Source organism: Pipra filicauda, unplaced genomic scaffold (assembly GCF_003945595.2).
Source record: "Pipra filicauda isolate LSUMZ 115617 unplaced genomic scaffold, ASM394559v2 scaffold129_size2064235_pilon, whole genome shotgun sequence".
NCBI lineage: Eukaryota > Metazoa > Chordata > Aves > Passeriformes > Pipridae > Pipra > Pipra filicauda.
This window is the reverse complement of record NW_024103762.1, coordinates 1665763-1684504: the sequence shown is the minus strand read 5'-3', so window position 1 is coordinate 1684504 and position 18742 is coordinate 1665763. Positions and strand designations below refer to the sequence as shown.

Sequence of the window (18742 nt, the reverse complement as noted above, 5' to 3'; positions counted from 1 at the left end):
GTGTCAGCAGGAGCCAGCGAGGTTCAGGCTGGGCACGGGCAGACGCTCCGGACGGCCCTGGCCCAGCCGGGCCGGACACGGCCCATCCCGGCGCCCTCAGGTCCCGCCGACCCCGGGTCGCCCCCGGGCCGGGCCAGCGCCCCCGACCCCGCCCCCGCGCGCGTCATCGCCGCCCGCAGCCAACCAGCGCTGGCGGCGCGAGCCGGGCCCCGCCCCCCCCCGCGCGCTACCCATAAAAACGGCGGCTCGGCGGCGGGCGCGGGAGCGGCGTGTGAGGGAGCGGGACGGGACGGACCGGACGGGGCGGCGGGACCCGCTCCTGCCACCGCCGCTCGGCCGCCGCCCCGCTCACCAGCCGCAATGCTGCTCGTGGCCGCCGGGCTCCTGCTCGCCGTAGCGGCGGCGGGCGGGCGGGGGTCGCCGGCCGGCGAGCAGGAGAGCCCCCCCGGCAGCCGCTTCGTGTGCACGTCGCTGCCGCTGGACGCGGCTGGCGCGGGCTGCCCGCTGCCCCCCGTGCCCATGCAGGGCGGCGCGCTGCCCCCCGAGGAGGAGCTCAAAGCCACGGTGCTGCAGCTGCGGGAGACCGTCCTGCAGCAGAAGGAGACCATCGGGAGCCAGCGGGACGCCATCCGGGAGCTCACCGGCAAGCTCAGCCGCTGCGAGGGCGCCGACGGCAAGTCCGCGTGGAAGAACGAGGTGGGCAAGGGCAAGGACACGATGGGCGACTTGCCGCGGGACCCGGCGCAGGTCATCGACCAGCTGAGCCGCACCATGCAGACCCTGAAGGACCGGCTGGAGAGCCTGGAGGTAGGGCCGGGCAAAGCCTCTTCACGTCTGGCGGTGGCTGCTTGTCATGTTCTTCTGGTTATTTATCTCCTCTCTGTAGTGGTAAAGAACCTAAAGGGCTCCTCTTGAACGTGCTCTCCCACTGCGTGGGGGGAGATTATGGTTTCCCTGCTTATCACAGCTTAGTTCCTGTATTAATATGTCTAAATCTCTCTTTCTGGGGATGTGACTTCATTGGGGTTTGAGGTACAAAGCTGACGCCTTGGGCAGTAAGAACTTGGCATATGGTGCTGAACAGAGCAGTGGAGATGAGGAGATTGTGTGGGGCAGATTGTGCAGATAAGATGATGTATTTGGAGCTGACATAGAATAAAAAGAACCTGATTTTGTACACCCCTGGACAGAAAGAGGATGTGGTCCAAGCCCACTGATAAGTGACTTCCATGAGCCTTTGGACAGCAACCACATTTTGAGTGGCATTCATGGAAATGTTTTATACAGATGATTCCCACAGGATTTGTGCCGGATGTTGTTTTGCTTTTCACACCCTGAAAGCTACACTCGTGTCCTCCTGCTGCCCTCCAAATAGTCAGTGGTGATGTGCAGGTGGTAAAGCCTGTTCTGTGAGGACTGGGCTGCTTTGCAAGTAGTTTTGAATGATCTGGTAGTATACCATCCTTCTGTTACTATTGCTTTCCTAAACATTCTTTTTAGGGTTGTAGAAGAAAAGCTCTGCTAGAATAACATGGTAGGTGGAACCATTGGTTTCTTCTTGTCCTTAAAGATACCAGTGTTATTTGAGAGAGCGTGAGGTGCCTTTTTTTTCAGTTTTAATAAAAATACTTTCACTGGTTAATACTTACAGTTGATCTAAAGAGCATCTGACTTCTTTGCTGTACAAACCAAGCCGAGGAGACTTTCATTTGGTGAATTTGCTTTCAAAGTAGATTAATTTTTTATTTAAAAAGAAGTGATAGTTTTTCTCTTTACTCGTGTTGGCCATGTCACTTACAGTAAGTAAAGCAAAAATTGACTGATATGCCACATGTACACATACAAATGGAAGTGCATCAGACCTGCTCCCTACATTGATTTTATTGAACTTAAATGTATGAAGGCTCCTTCATATGAAGTGCTGGAAACCTCTAACAAAAGTGCCCTTTTGTTTCAGGACCTGTTTAGCTACAGTGCTGATAAAAGCACTGAACATGACAAGTGCTAAAAAGCAATGCCTCTTTTGTACTTGCTGGAGAGCTCCACGATCTTGCTTTCTTCCCTTTGAGTCGGGAGCATATCTGCATTTCACAGTTTCTCTGTCAGAAATGACAATTATTTTTTTTCTTCTCCTTTTCCCTAAAGCACCAACTCCGAGCCAACGTGTCCTATGCTGCCCTGCCGAGTGACCTCCGGGAGATGCTCCAGCGGAGGCTTGGAGACCTGGAACGCCAACTGCTGAGCAAAGTGGCTGAGCTGGAGGATGAGAAGTCTTTGCTCCATAACGAGACATCAGCCCACCGGCAGAAGACAGAGTCAGCCCTGAATGCGCTGCTAGAAAGAGTGTCTGAATTAGAAAAAGGTAATCTGCCCAGAATTTAAACACTCCCCCATGCTGATTAATTTTGTTTACTCCCTCCTTCCAGTGCAGTAGACCGAATGTGGGCCTTGAGGGAAAGACATTAAGGTGCTGGACTGAATAGTGGGTGACAGTGCAAATACTTGCATTCTCTTCTTCTTTTGTCGCAGGCTTCTTGCTTGACAGGCTGTTGCATGGCTTTGGCTTCCTGTCTCTTAATTTGGCATGTGTGGGTGGTTAAGATGAAACTCTTAGTGTTTGTGGGATGGAAAGATCTATAGGGAGGCAAGTGGAAATAAGAAGTATGACATGACATGAGTGTAAATAGCTATGTAATGTCAAGCATCTAAATAGAGCTGCCTTTCTTTATTTGGACTGAAAATCGTATAGGCTCAATTTAATTAGCACAACTGCCTTTGATGTAATGAATGACATTTTATACCGGAATCGTTTCCTGCTGCTTTTGGAAGTATTGTTGGTGGTCTCTCCTTTAGTTGCTGGTTATGACTTGGGGTAACTGCAGATACTTGAGTTGTGCCCTATCCTAAGCTTGCAGCCTTTGGAGTTTGCAGTAGATTACACACGGTCCACTGGGGGACACTCTCGTAATCCTACTCATTCACTCTGGTATTTGGGTTAATTATTACAGAGATCTCTGTGCTTGAGTAGAGTCTGTTTATTTGAATCACAAATGCCTGTGGAAGGGAGCTAAAGCACAGAACTGTCTGTATTGGCTGTGTACACGAACAGAGTGGACTGTGCAGGATTAGAGTGCCAGTAAATATCCCTGCCCCATCCTTAAATGATTTTCCAAGGTGAGTAGCTCTCTGCTTAAAAGCAGCCTAATGGACATGCTTTCAAAATGATATAAACATACCTATGTCATGAATTTAAAAATGCAGCCTAATGGAGCCATTTGTGTAATATTGTATCTATTCTTGTTTCATTTAAAAAGTGTGAAGGAGGGGAAAAGGGAAGAAACAAGAAGAGATCTTCTACTGGCTCTGTCTTTTAGTATTTCCTGAGAGCCAAGAGAAAGCATAACCTGCAACTAAGGTTATGGAGAATCAGTGGCCTGTTAATGTCTCATATGTCAAGTATATTCCCTGTTTCTGAAAGATGTGACTCATAACAGCAAGTCATCAGAAAGAGAAAGGGAGTGGTGGGAGAACAAGAATGTTTAATTTAGTCAAGCTAAAAATAGCCTGTTCCCACCTTTATTTTTTGTGTGGGGGGTGAAGGCTGTCTTAAGTCTCCAGGGAAGTGAAGAATTTGGGACAGGACCAAGACAGTCTTTCTTTTAGTTGTGTAATTTGCTTTCTATTACTGTGCAGCTTAACTGTTCTGGTTCCTTTGTCAAATCAAAGCGAAGGTAATAATGATCCAAGAATTTACTTTTATTATGGATTAAATACAGGCAATATTTCATATGACCTCTTTTGAAAATAGTATTTCTATTGTGCATTTCTTTAAAATGCAGTATTGTTCAGCATCTCTTCCTGACAACTAACTAGAGTGTCATAAGTTCCTCATTGTCCCCAGACTAAATAAATTGAGAAAAAACCCCTAACCTTATGAGGTAAAACTATGACCTTTGGATTTCTTTATCTCTAATTGTGACAGCTGTTTTAGTTACCAGTGGGGCAGAAGAGTTTGAAGCCTGTACAACTGCTGTGATTCCCAAAGTCTCCTGGTCATTCCTTCACCAGTTTTCTCCATTGAGAGCAGTAGATGATGTAGGAGAAATAATCTTGCACCTAGTAGTGCCTGGAGTTCAAAGTGATTCCTGGCTTTGCTGGACACATGAACAGGTCACTATGTCTAAACCTATTTTCTCCATCTCTAAAAGGGAATAACAGTATTTCTTGCCCATCTAGTCCAAAAATAGAGATTCCTTAGGAAAAGGATTGTAATCTTCTGTGCATGTGTCCGCTGCCCAGACCATGAGGACCTTGTTATCATTTTGAGTTATGGATGCTTTCAAGTCATGAGAACAAACTGAAATACACACAAAAAAAGCTGAATTTTGTTTGTTCTTTTTCAGCCCATTATTGCTTTCTGAAGGTTTTTTCATAGAGCAACTAATGCTCTTAATGGAGTATGTTTCTATTTTTCTGTGAGAGATCGGTGTACCAGCCTAGTGGAGGTTGCTCAACATTAGCCCTAAGACACTGGTCTTTTTTTTGCTTAGAACTTAGAATATTTCAGGGTTTGCTCTGCAAGTCTTCAAGACCAGATGCAAGCAAAAGAGAAAATTCATTCTTCTCCCACCCCCTCATTCTGGGAAAAATGCAGCCAAAACACTTCAGTTGCTTCTGAGAATGGGAACTGAGAGAATGCCAATGGTTTAAAAAATCCATATGAGAATTGTGGAAAGCTTTTGTAACAACAGCTCTTCATTTGGATTAGTGTGTGAAGTTTGGCAAGGGGACTGCATTTGTTTCAGGAATGTGAATGAAGGAAATGAGTGGGGCTCAAAAGAACAGGTTGCTAAAAAGGGTGACATTACTGCAGGACTGGTGGGTTTTATTTCTTAATACTTCATTCTAGAAAATTACTTGTAGGTGACTACATCAGAAGTATACACAAACTGCATGATACAGAGTATTGCAACTTCAGAAAGTTTTGGTCTCAAGGGTTCTCAATTTCATAAGGAGGTCTGGAATATCTCACTGGTTTTTATCACGTCTTTTAGAAAAAGCTAAATACTAATTTCTGCTTTTATATTAAATCAAATGTTTAATATTTTAATAGTTCATAACTTGATATTGCATCTTTAATTCAGGTCACTTTGAACTGTTCAGATCTTGTCCTGATTAATTGATGGGACAGAAATCAGTTCTACTGAATTTAGCTGCTTTCTGGACTATGTCGCTTTTTCAGATTGGCCACTCAAAATGAGTGTCAGTCTGGGATCTTAAAATGGGGATGCTGCTCCTTGCTGCTTGTGTAGCAGTAGTAGGAAAAGAAATCCTGGTTTTGAAGTACTGTGATGCTTTAATAATGAGCATAGATGATCCATTTTAGTAGGAGTAAATATCTTTTAAACCAGTTTGAATTGCTTGAAATAGGCAGGCCTCCAGCCATGAACCAGGTGATGAAGATCGACTGCCATATATTCTCTTGCTCTAAGTGAGCGGGATAAATAAACCAAATAATTAGCATGGTGTGGATAAAATCTAACTGTGTTTTTATGTGCTGCAAAATCAACATTCAGCAATACTACTCCAGTACATTTTTTCTGTACCTCTCTAAGGTGCTTGAAGTTCCAAGGATTCTCAATATAAATTAAATCGTGTCTTGACCTGAATTACAGATACGTTGTTTAGCTTAATGTTAAAGGTTTTTCTTCCTCAATGTGATTCCAGGTAACAGTGCATTTAAGTCACCTGATGAATTCAAGGTCTCCCTTCCTCTCCGCACAAACTACCTGTATGGGAAGATCAAGAAGACGCTGCCAGAGCTCTACGCTTTCACTGTGTGCTTGTGGCTGAGATCAAGTGCTTCTCCTGGAATTGGCACTCCATTCTCATATGCTGTTCCTGGGCAAGCTAATGAAATTGTCCTCATAGAATGGGGGAATAATCCAATTGAATTGCTAATTAATGATAAGGTGAGAATTAACTAAATCTTCTTTACTGTCCACATAACCAGAATAAGGCCTGACTCCTCGGTTCCTCTCTACTAACTCTTTCCTTCTCTCTGAGAGAAGCCTTTGAGATTGCAATGTCTGTCTGTCTGTTGTTCATTTACTCATTGCAAGTTCATAAAAAAAGAGGTCAAATGGTACAAATATTTGTGTAGTGTGACAAAGCAGCATCACATCTAGGTGTGCACATGCTCAGGTGTGTTGTCTGAATTTACTAGCAGATCTTGTCTTCGTTTTTGGTTTTATGAAGCAGAAACCATATTTGAAGCCACACTATGGCAAGAGCTGTGAGATCTAAGTCAGTTGCAGATTTCTAATAGTAATTGTAGAATTTCTAATTGCAGAAGTTAGATATGTTAAAGTGAATTTTGCAGAAGACAGAGAGCAAAAGGCTGCTTTTGTCTGCTGTTGTTATGCCTAGTGACCGAATACCAGTTTAAATACAATGTTTTCAGATTTTTGTACAAAAAACAGCAATTGTCTCTACTTCATACCACTGATGGTTTTTGACAAGCTGCAGAAGGAGACTTGAAGAAAACAAGACCCATAGAAACTTGGCATTAAAGCAGATTATAGATCCTTACTTTCTCCACACCTTCAGTTAGGTTTCCTAGTAACTCACTGCTCTCTGAGGGATCAGGTGTTTACAGGTGTACAGCACAACTCAGGTGGTTTGTCATATGGCCAGTTAAGGGCTTTTAACAATCCCATCATCCTCACAAATCAATAAGCCAATTATTTTTAATGGTTTGTGGAATAGAAGGAAACTTGAGTCTGCTTGTCTTTAGCAATAACTTTTTCTCTTCAATATTATGCTGGTACTATTAATATTCTGTGAGGCTTTTTTTCCTCACACATCACAACTGCTCCATAGCCCATTGCATTTGTGTCTTTATGTTGATGAGTAAGTTTTCAGATCAAATTCCTAAAGGAGCATAATTGCTCCTTGTTGTGAGCCCTATGTAACAGTTCCCACAAGTTTAACGAGAGCAGGCAGATCCCTTTGTCAGTTATTACAAACGGTGTTGGCAGCCTCCAGAATTTGAGAGAAAAATTAACATGAGCACTGGATGGAAAGTAATGACTGAGCACTGAGATTTAAACAACAAATGCCACAGATTAATGTGTAGGATGGGGGTTGGTCTGTTTTCCCAAGTAACAAGCAACAGGACAAGAGGAAATGGCTGCAGGTTTAGATTGAATATTCAGAGAAATTTCTTCACCAGAAGGGTTGTCAGGCATTGGCACAGGCTACCCAGGACAGTGGTGGAGCCACTATCCCAGGAGGTATTTAAAAGACATGTAGATGTGGCTCTTGGGGATGGGGTTTAGTGGTGGCCTTGGCAGTGCTGGGTTAACGGTTGGACTTGGGGATCTTAGAGGGATTTTCTAACCTAAAGCATTTTATGATTATGTGGTAGCAGCTTAGACTCTGGTCTTGTGTCATTTAATTTTAGATGAATCACAGGCTCACATCTACAATAAAAAGCATGGCTGTGTTCCTGAACACAGGAGATCTGGGACAAAGTAGAAAGACGTGGAGTAACTTTTGCCCCCGAAGTTTTTGCATCTGAGGACAGAGTAAATACTGTCCCTTTTTAGATGTTGGGCTTGAACTGGTAGACTTGGTTTGCCACATGTTTACTCTGTTTTTTGTAGGTTGCCCAGCTCCCTCTCTTCATTAGTGATGGAAAATGGCATCATATCTGCATAACTTGGACAACCAGAGATGGAATGTGGGAGGCTTTCCAGGATGGAGAGAAGCTTGGCACTGGGGAGAATCTTGCTCCTTGGCATCCAATTAAACCTGGAGGTGTCTTGATCCTGGGTCAGGAACAGGTGAGTGAGTGACAGTGTTCCAGGGTTTAAAGAAAAATAAAATCAAAACTCCCCAAACAAACAGAATTTCTCTGTTAAACACTTGGCCCTGTTGTAGATACAGTATCAAAAAGACTGAAACCAAGGGAAGTGTCTGTGAGGGTGAACTCTGCAGGCTTTCAAGTATGTAACAAATTTTTAGAGAAGTGGAGACTGTCAGCCATTCAGAATTTGATGTTTACTTTAAAAATGAGCCTGAAGTCAGAGACAAACTCAAAATCAGACATTTGGTTTCTCATTAAAGGTGTAGGTAAATAACTCTCCTAATGCAAATGCTAATAAAGTTTGAATATTAGTACTGCCAACAGAAAATATTATGAGGTCAACTCCTTTTGAATATGGAAAAAGCCCAAAGGATTTTGAATCTTGCTTTTCTCGTTAACACTTGGTAAACAATTTTCTATGAATTGTGTGGCTCTTGGCTTCATGGTTTTTCTCTACATATACCAAAAAAAATACTATAATGAATAGCAAGAAATAGCCTTTCTTCAGGATTCCTGGGTTTGCAATGGGGCAAAGAGAAATGAGTTTTGTCTTGATATTGATTTCAGTAGATACTTACCCATGGCATAAGTGATGGTAAGTTCAGTATCCTAACCCACTCTGCACAGCAGATGCTCCAGCTCATACAAAGTGTCTGGCAGGTTTTCTCTAACTCTCCTGCCATTTGCCTGCACTGTGCCTGGTTCTGTCCTGTGCTATCGGTTCCGTGTCAGTGTGATCATAAAAACGTGTGATTTCTGTCCTTGAGTAGTGGATGGAGCAAGCAAACTCTTCTAGGCTTGTCCAGTGGTAGTTGGAGTTACTCATTTGGTACAACCAGCCTAAGCCTGTGTATTTAGATCCAAAGATCCCATCACACAGTCTCTGTAGCCAATTGGTCAAGGGCTGTGGTTACACTTAGAGCCATAAAGTTTTGGTGTAATCTGACACATCTATGCAGTTCTTGCTGAAGTTGTCCCTGCTTGCATAATATCTCCTAAATTAGCCTCAATATTTAAAGCTGCCTTCCAGCTCTACTGCCCAGGGGCAGGGTTGGTTATGTGTAGCCCTTTTGGGATGTTGTGCAGTCACCACTGATGCCTTCAGTTGTTTTGACATAATTCACATTGGAGCTTGTAAGTGTTCCATAGAATGTCTTGTTCAATGTAGCTCTTCTAGAAGCTTGAATTTGTTCGTCTCTGTGACCTAACTCTGCACCTCCTTCTAGCAGTGTGTCTGGGTGGGGAGGGACTTCAAACTTGAAGAAGAAAATGCCAAAATAACCTTCTCATCTAATCCTAACTCTTGTGTGCCTAAAGGACACAGTGGGAGGAAGATTTGATGCAACTCAAGCCTTCGTTGGGGAGATGAGCCAGTTCAATATATGGGACAGGGTCTTAAAAGCTGAAGACATCATGAATATTGCTAACTGCTCCATCAACATGCCTGGCAACATCATCCCCTGGGTCGATAACAACGTTGATGTGTTTGGAGGTGCTACTAAATGGCCTGTGGAGACTTGTGAAGAGCGTCTGCTAGATTTATAGCTGTGATTATTTCCCATTCAAGTGCCCCCTTTAGTAGGACAATCTTCTGTGCAATCTCAAGCACTTGTTTTTCTCTCTGCCCTTCCCTGATCTTAACTCCTCAAAAGAATAAAACATTGAGTAAACTGCCTCAGTGCAAAGAGAGCTGCTAGTTCAGGGTTGAGCCTGACTATGAAAGGAGCACTTCTTGACTAGAGCAGCCCTGGCTTTCCTATGGCCTGATCCAAAAATATGCTTTGGCCTGCACAGCCTTTTGTTTGGGCCCAGGCTTAGTCCGTGAGTTCTGCGGGGAGGGAGAAGAGCCCTGCACGTGTTCACTGTAGTACTCCTGAGAGCAGGAGGTGCTGTCAGGGCACCAGGACTAACAGGCTAAGTGTGAATCCTTCCTTCCAGTCTACTGTCTCCCCTTTGAATCAAAGCCATTCTTTTTTAGCCCTTTTTAAAAGAAATCACTTAATCCTTACACTGCAGTGGTTATGGTGCAACTGTGGGTAGAGCAGAACAGCCACTGTCCGAGTGCAAGGCTCTTGCTTTTTAATTTGCAGATTAAAAATCCTTATTTTATGACAAAGAGGGGATGTATTTGAGACACATTGTACCAGTTCAATATGAAGAAAGGGCTGTTTAATCAGCACAGCTCCATTGAAGTAGAGATGCTTCAGGTGAGGTTCTGTCCCAAAGCCTGTCCTTTGCTAGCCAGGATCCCAGTGTAGATGGATGGATGAAAGATTGTACTTGTATTTTCTGTAGGCTGAATGTACTGACTTCCTAGTGACCTGGCTTGTAAACTTTTCTCTATTGTTTCTCTTGCTTTAGTCAATGTCTTTATTTTTTTAAGTATACAAGCTGTGATTAAGTGAATTTCTGTTTTGTTTTGCTTTGAAAGGCCTTTTTATGAGCAAGTGCCAAAGTTCAGTTTCTGCTTGCTGAGAATTGCTACATATTTTTCCAGCATAAGTCTTCTGCACTGGTTTATATGTTATTATGATGGTCCTATGTAATATGAAAATGTGCTGCTCTTTCAATTCTTGTTGACTGTCTCTTCTGTAAGTACTGGGCTGACTACTATATTTTTTTATCATTTTCTCTCAATATTTTGCAAACAATGTTGCTGTTTCCTTGGCATTGATGTGACTACTTGGTTTGTGGCTCGCAGATAGCAAATGCACTGTACTGGGAAAGAGTTAATACTTTTGTTATTTAAAAGAAAAAGGATTTAAAGGGGGGGAGGGGGAATTTATAAAGCTAAATATCATATTTTATTTTTCATATGTTTGAATTGTAAGAATAATATGGTGACAGTCCCATTTGTAGGGTAAAGTTACATATTTCCATGAATATGTAGTATGCTGTTCTTAAAAGAAAATTCTTATAATGAACTTTTAATTAAAATGCACTGTAAAATGAGTCTCTTAATTCCTTTATAGTCACGTAAGACACTGAATATTCTCTTTCATAGCTGCTCTGAGTTTGGCTACTGTCTCCCTAGACTGGTAGAAGTACAGACTTGTAAGAAGTTTTCATTATTCCCTAAATTCCTTAAATCTCAATCTTCAATCAAAGGAGGGGGGACTCAGTTGTGTGGAACCTTAGCTGGGGAGAAGGTCTCTCCATTTGCATGTGGTGGGTGCCTGAGGCTCCAGCTGAGCTCTGCCTCCTCCTGCTGCCCTCTCCCAGGCCCTGGTCTCCACCCTGGGATCCAGCAGCTCCACTGGAGTGGGATGGGATAGAGAATGCAGGTTCATATTTATTTTTACAGTTGTGAGAAACTGGAAGTGATCCCTCTTGGGTGAAAGCAGTGGTTGTAGGCAACACAAGTGTCCCAAACCAGTGAGAAAAGATCTGTTCACCACAGATGACTTGCTGCAGTGGGAGAGCAGAGGCCCTATACCTGTGCTGGCTGCAGAGGGTTGTGTCCATGGAGTCTGACAGCAAACCCAGTTATCTACCTGGTGAACTAACAAGTGGGGTGTTCTCTGTAAGAGAACAATCAGGTAGGACAGGAATGTTTATCCAGCTCTGACCTCTTTCTCTGGCCAGGGAGAGTTTTTGAGATTTTTATGAAACATTACACAACTTGGTATCAAATGTTCCCATTCTGACTGGCTTTAAAATAGACACATGCTGCACCCCCAACCTACAACATGCTTTCCCTACCCTAAGGAAAAACAAAACCTAAAACAACCACAAAAACCACTTGATATCAAAAGACTCTGTGTCATAAGGGCTGTACCTCTGAGAGCCTGTGTGTGGACAGGGTCAGTCATTTTAAACACTCAGTGTTCGGATCCATTGGTTGGTTGAGGGAAGCAGAGGGTCTTCACACTTCTATTAGCCATGTTAATCTTTATTTAGAGAGTTAGGAACCCCCCTGCCCCCTAGTTTTGGGTCTGTCTTTAGCACTCACTTTAACAATGAGCACCTGAGTGAGGAGCCCCACCTGCATGGGAAGGTTTAAAGGGTGGGGGCTGTACTTACTTTGTGTTGTGCAGTGGGAACACCTGGGCTGGGGCTGTTGTTTGGCTGGGACTGTTGAGGGCTGGCTGCTTTCTTCCTCGAGTTCTCATCGGGCTGCACGAAGGAGGAACAACAGAACTCTTCAATGTGGAAATAATACTAAAAGGTATGGCACTGTGCTCGGGTGAAAGGGTCTTTGGGGGCATTTGTCCTGTTGTAACCTGATCTAGAGATGGTATGGTTCTTCTAAAGATTAATGGTTTAACCCTCTGGTTTGGTTTTTACTCAGTAAATAATCCAGATGGTAGAGACTTTGGGTATGTTTTTTTTTTAACACTGACTCTTTAGGAAAAGTCAAAGCTAAGGAGTATGTATTCCATTGAAAAGGATTTCTTTCATTAATTTTTACTACATATATAGTTTCTTTCTTTTGTGCAGTAACACCTTTTTCATCAATAAGAAAAGATGTGTATTGATATTTGTGCCTTTATCTTGCAATGAAAATGCTGTTACTCTGCTGCTCCACGCTCTGGGAGTCACATGTTTTATGTGCATATATAAGCAGATGGCAAAACAGGAGCAAATATTACCACATTCCAGCATCTATACTGTTTATGAAGTGTGGAAGTGACAACACAACCTTCAGTTCCCAAACTGCTCTGAATACACGGAAGTAATAACTTCTGGAAAGCTGAGTGACAGCTACAGCACTTGGAACATGCAGTAATGCAGATTTCTGGAAAGTGTGTTTCTGTTTAAAACCAGGCAGAGCTGGGACTCCTAAAAGCAGCATCAGTGATCCCAACAAGCCAACCCTTGGGAGCTGTGGCTGAGCAGGTGTGCAGGGGACTTGGCTTGGCTGTGGGTGCTGTTCAGGCAGTTTCTGTATTGCAATATTCTCTTTGTATGTACTCGATGCTTTGGCAGCCACAAATGGAGCATTCAGTGTGTGTAAATCCAGGTTATATTTCTTCAAAGACAAGGGTTTTTTTGACTATCTGGCTGGTCACTAGAACATGTAGATAATCTCATATGTTTGGTATTTGTTTGAAGGCTCCAGCTCCACACTTGTTGAGCCAAGTGTTGGTGAGGGGAAGGACCATCTCTGCCTCTGGGATCCCCTGGGAATGGGAGACTGACTCCCTGATCCAGGTGGCTTTTGGCTGGGCAGTGCTTGCTCATTAAACTGTGAATTTAGCTCTCAGAAATACAAAGAAAGGCTACAGAAATTCTTACCAGCAAAGCTCTATCCTCATTTTTACACACGCTTTTCTGGTGTTTGAGTACATGAGGCTGCTAGGGAGAAGCTGATTCTGTTTTGCTTCAGAGACCAGATTTCCCTCAGGCCTTCCCTAAAGGTGAAATGCAGGCCAGTTGTGAAGCTGCTGTGTTATATTAGGTGTTTAAAGCTGGCACTTTCTAAATCAGAATAATATTTGCTCTAAAAAAATGTTTATGTAACGACAGATTAGATTTATTTCTTGTTTGCTGCTGTCACCTGACTCTATGTGTAAGGATTCTTCATCCAGCTGATTTTAGTTACCCAGATTGGGAGGGAAGATCAGGCTTCTATTGCATCATCCTTGAGGGGTCCTGAATCCTGCAGGTACAGGAGAAAATATCCGGGCTGAGGCTTCTGCCACAGATGATGATCCCTCGATGCTGCCGTAGGAATCCAAAGCTGGGCATAGCAAGGGCCCTGCTGATGGAGAGATCAGGTACTGCCAAACTCACCCCAGAAAGGAAAGGTCTCTGTTGGTAGCCAGGGAATCTGGGGGTTTGAAGGTGTTGCGGGATTTTTCCATAGATCTTTCATCCAAATGTCTTTTTTCTTTCCCTTCACAGAGAAGAAGTGGGACCTTGATAATGTTCAGGGTTTAGCTGGGATGTTTTAATAATACATGAGTTTTACAGAGCTAAAAATCTTCTGGAAAGAACTGAATTAATTGCACCCCTGGCTATAGCTGTTTCTAAAAGGCTGTGCTTAGAAAAGTATAAATTTGCACAAGGAGTTCAAAGGTGCATTTCTTTCTCCACAGGAGGGCAGGGCTCATGTTTTGGCAAAGCTTCGAATACAGAAGTTTTCTGATGTCTTGGTGCCACTGAGAGAAATTGTTTTATTTATTAGAGATGCTCTAGGGTTTCACCTGAGCTGGCTCCCAGCACACGTGTGTGTCAGAGCCGTTCAGCTCCTGGCAAAGCTGTTCCCAGGGGCTCCCGCCACGTGAAGGATGCTGAGCACTTGTGTCTGTGGTGCCCACTTGTTCCTTCACTCCCAGTCAGCTCGTACTGACTCCCAGGGGCAGAGCTCACCTCGCCCAGGGCAGTCTGGAGCCTCTGTGGCACCGTGTGTGCTGCTCTTCTGTGCTGGAAGATGTTTGCAAGAAGTTTGCCCTGGTTTTCAGATCACCAAGCTGTTCCCAGCAGCAGTCCTGGAGTGCTTTTTAAGAATAAGTATTCAGAGAAGTAACTGAAGGACTATTTCTTAGGAGGATTTAGGTGGTTTTTAAGGTACTAGATGCTCTTTGACTTTATATCTTTCAAAACACTTAAACCAGCTTATGTGTAACTTAAAATCCTTATGCTACTGTAACAGAGTTCATCACCCAGCCTTATCTCTGCCACAAGAAATTGCTCTCCTGACCTCACTGGACAAAAGGAAACCTCTTTAAAGGGCAACTTCATGTATTAAAACAGTATGTTAAAACTTCTAGGTAGCAACACTATAAGCAGGTGATTTATAACTTTCCTTTTTTAAAAATTTTATATTTTACTGGGTGTTCACTGTTTATTTACAGTGGAACACCTGACGTGCCATCCTGCTGTGGTACCAGACAAAGCTGTTTTTTCTCCATGAAGCAGCAATTGGTTTTCCTCTCATTTCAGAGGGCACAGAGCAGGCAGTTGCCTCCTCCCTGATGCAGAGCTGGGAGGAGATTGCCCTGTGCAGCTTTATTCCATCTCTGCAATGACAAAAGGGTCTGGGAGAAGTGTTCTGCCATGACTTTTAATTTCATATGAGATTTCCCTGCAGGAGATATTTATGTCTGACAAAACAGGGCAGACCTAGATTTGCTTTGCAGGGAAGGTGTAGCTCACAGGAATGTGCTATGTTTTAGGCCAAGGTTTCCTTTTTTTTTTTTTTCACTTTTCTGCTTTCTTTATGGCAAATTATAAATGGTTGATAAACACCTATAGTAAAATACAGATATGCATTTGCAAATCATCCTTTTCTTTTTTTTTTTTTTTTTTTCCATTAAAGAAAGCTGTTATTTGCTGTGTAGAGAGTATGTATCCTCCTAAGAGATCAAATTATTTATGGCACTGCACTAATTAGCTTTTTCAAGGCTTCTAAGGTCTTGGAAATACTTCCAGCTCCACAGATAATTGCAGGAGGTAAACACCTCTCTGCATCAAGTATAATTTGATGTAACTGGAAAACAGCTGTCAGTATGTGCTTTGGACTTCTGGCCTGATGGGGGCTCTTGTCAAGTGGAAAACTGGCACCTCCAAGGCTTTCCAAAGGAGTGAGCAGACCTGGCTGGTTGGGTAACTATGGTGGGCACAGGTATCCAGACAATGCAGGAGGCTTCCAGAGCTGGTTTGGTCCCAGTTTTCCTTGTATATAGCTGTGCTGTCATATTAATTCCGAGGCTGCACCAGCACTCTCACTTGCCCATTGTTACTCTCATTTTGATCTTGGTGAGCAGCAGATCCACCTCCCTTCTCACGTCCATCAGCAGCTCCAGTGTCTGTTCAAAAGTATTTGGCATTGTTCAAATATGCTGCTATGGTTACTCAGGCACCACTGACTGCACAGGTCAGCTTGGAAGAGCTTTACACAAAGTATTTGGGACAGAATGCAGCTCTTGCTTGTTAATTTAAGACCTGGCACATCAGTTTGAACAAATTGCACAGAGGATAATGTCTTTCTTTTTTCCCTACGCTCAGGATTTGGAAAAAAACATAAGAAAAACATTGTCTTGACGTGAGTCCAAGCAATGACAGGGGCTCCTGCTGAAAATAGAAACCAGCCTATTTGTTCTGGGAATTGCCTGGAGGCTGGCAGAGCTTTGTGGAGGGAGGATGCACAGAGCAGAGCAGCCTGTTGAGGAGCACAGGCTTCCTCAGCTACGTCACCGGCAGCGAACACAGCCCTGGCGAGGGCTGGCTGCAGGTCACTGCCTCAGCAGGACACCTCTGCAAACAGCCAAGGGCCACATTTGACAACCCTTGGGAAGGGGAAGGGGCTGACACGTGATTCTTAGACCTCAGGTTGCCATCTGATGGTTCAGGGATAAGGTGTCAGCTGCTCACTGCTGGAGATGGGTTGGCATTTACAGGGGGGTGGAGGTACAGGGTGCTGCAAGGATGACCTGTTGAGGGCTGTAGCTGTGATTTTAATCTTCCAATCCTGTTCAAATCTGAGCTGAATTGGCAAGTGGGGTTGTTTAGGTCCCAGAAATTCAATGAGATCTGTTCTGTACTGCACCACAGGCAGAGTCTGAAGAAGGATAACTTTAGAGATGTGTAGTGATGCCTGCACTGGGCTGTGCCTTTTAATGCCTTTGTGGTTACTTCACACTGGAGAAACGAATATGACTGAATGTCCTCCTCTGATTACACTGAAGGCAAAATTCCCATAGACTTGAATGGGAGAAGAACAGGAAACTGAGACAAGTCTGAGCAGGCTGGTAAAAATGAAACAAAAAAGTCTAGTGTGACTTTAAAGCTATTTTTAAAAACACAAGCTGGAGCGGGTTACTGTGAATCACTGGAGTCTGTTATGTCTTTATTTAATTTTCTCTTTTTCTGTATTTTCCTTCAGTAATTTTGAGGACCCAGCGAGAAGACAAGTTTTTAGAGATGGGTTATATGTGTTAAAGAGGGGAATGTGTAGCATTTGCTGAGCACAATAAATATCACTGCCAAATGAGCAGGTCCCTTTTCTGATACTGCAGAAATGTTGTAGATGAGAATTTATATCAACCCATTTCAGAGAACGAAAGAAGGCAGAGGGTTTATTGTTTTAATTGAAATATCTTCATGGTTTCTGTAGGAAACTAGGTGTTGTTTGACATTTGCTGAGTGAATCTTTGGTAAGTGGCTTGTGTTGGGGGTTGCTTTGTCTCCTCATTCTCTTCCCTCCTCACCAGCCCTTGGGGCAGGTTTCTGGCAGCTGAGGGTGGGGACTAAAAATAAAAATAACCTACCTTCATTGTAATAGGTAATAGCAGAATCTTACTAATATCTTTTGGATTGTGTCCTGGTTTTCCGTACAGTGCTTAAATTCAAAGGCTGATCATTCATATATTTATTTTTCCATTGAAGGATGCAAATTTCAATGGCATTCATTGAGCTAAGAAGCAGCAGTTCTCTTTAGGTAGTCATTTTCCCCTGCTCATTGTAGCAACTTTCTTGCACTTGAAGAAAGACAGGGAGGAGGGTGAAACAGCATAAACCACTTGAGGGGAGAAGGGGAAGGAAACCGTGACCACTGCAAAAAGTGTGGTAAGGGGAAAGTTGTCTCTGAATTCAGCAGTGGACACTGGAAATAATGTCTCTGTACTGTGATCATTGCAGAGATGGAAAAACCATCTTCCCCTTGGACTTTGGCTAAAAGTCAGGTTTGTATTTTGGGAGGCTGGACTGCACCAATTGGCTCCAGGCAGGCTTGTTTTTGTTCTCCTGTCCCCTCAGGGGTGTGTGTATCAAACCCCTTTCTGTTACTGGAAAGACAATCATCAGTTTTTCCAGATGCAGACAGGAGGGCTCAGAGCAGTCGGAATTAAATGCCAAGGTGAAAGTGTGTTGCTGTAGAAAGCCATGTCAGACTTGCAAATGGTTCTTGTGCACTTCTGGGGATATGATACCAATAAAGACTCTTCAGCTGTTTCTGGGTTTTTAGTGGTCTTGAGAGATGATTCTTCTCTGCTGGTTCCTGCTGCTTTTTAATGGACGTGTGGTACAGTTTAGAAAGGCAGGGAACTGACTGTATGATGGGAGGATCAGGAATCTGCTAAAGCTTTGGGAGCCATCCACTGGCTTTAAAGGGCTTTGGATATAGTGCCCCTGTTCACTGGGGTCTATGCAACACAAAACATATTGCATCCCAGGTTTTTTTAACTTCCAGTAAGGACTTGTTTATGTGGGAAGAACTCACAGAAAACTGTTCCACTGCCTTCTCCTTTCCCTGCTAAGCATAAAAGGCAGTTGATGATGATTGTTTGTAAATTCTGTGTCCTGAAGAGCTGACAGAGACTACTTGATTCTGAAACATTGCTGTGGCATTTCCTTGGCATCCCTTTGATACCTCTGCATCTTCTTGGATTAGCAATGCTGTTGTAATAGTGCATGGCACAAATCTAGTTACACGAGCTCCTTGTTATTTGAACGTATTCTGAGCAGCATTTCAGACATTATTAAAACATTTCTTTATGCTCTTTGGCTTTGAAAAATACAAATTCAAAACAAAAGCTCATAAATCTTTGTTTAATCAAAGTATACCTCTAACAACAGTCTACAAGGATATTGTATAACAAAGAGAGCGAATTCCAAATAGGACTTTGAAAATCAGGCTGGAGCAGAAAATCAAGGCTGGTGGGAGATTTTTAGAGAGCCTTGCTTGCTTCCTAGAAAAATCACTGTACTGTGTTGAATTATCAATGCTTAAGTGACAACTGCAAGTTTATTTAACTAAGAGCTATGCTAAGTATATTGTATTTGCTAATGCATGGTTTGTCTGAAGATGTGACTGTTCTTGGCTCACTGAATCTACGCTGGTTTCACTGACTGTTGACAGCCCTGTCAGTTGAAAGTATTAGAAGAGAATGAAATTACATTCTGGGCCTTGCCCCAGATGGGAATTGC

General features: G+C 43.3%; 1 protein-coding gene across 1 annotated transcript; it reads left to right on the top strand.

The window, feature by feature from the left end:
• The first annotated feature begins 266 nt into the window (after positions 1-266).
• Positions 267-10822, top strand: NPTX2 (neuronal pentraxin 2). The gene is made up of 5 exons (XM_027726249.2): positions 267-807; positions 2146-2362; positions 5728-5972; positions 7668-7847; positions 9188-10822. Exons 1-5 carry the CDS (start codon positions 361-363, stop codon positions 9413-9415), a joined length of 1317 nt encoding a protein of 438 aa, XP_027582050.1. The 5' UTR covers positions 267-360; the 3' UTR covers positions 9416-10822.
• Positions 10823-18742: the final 7920 nt, after the last annotated feature.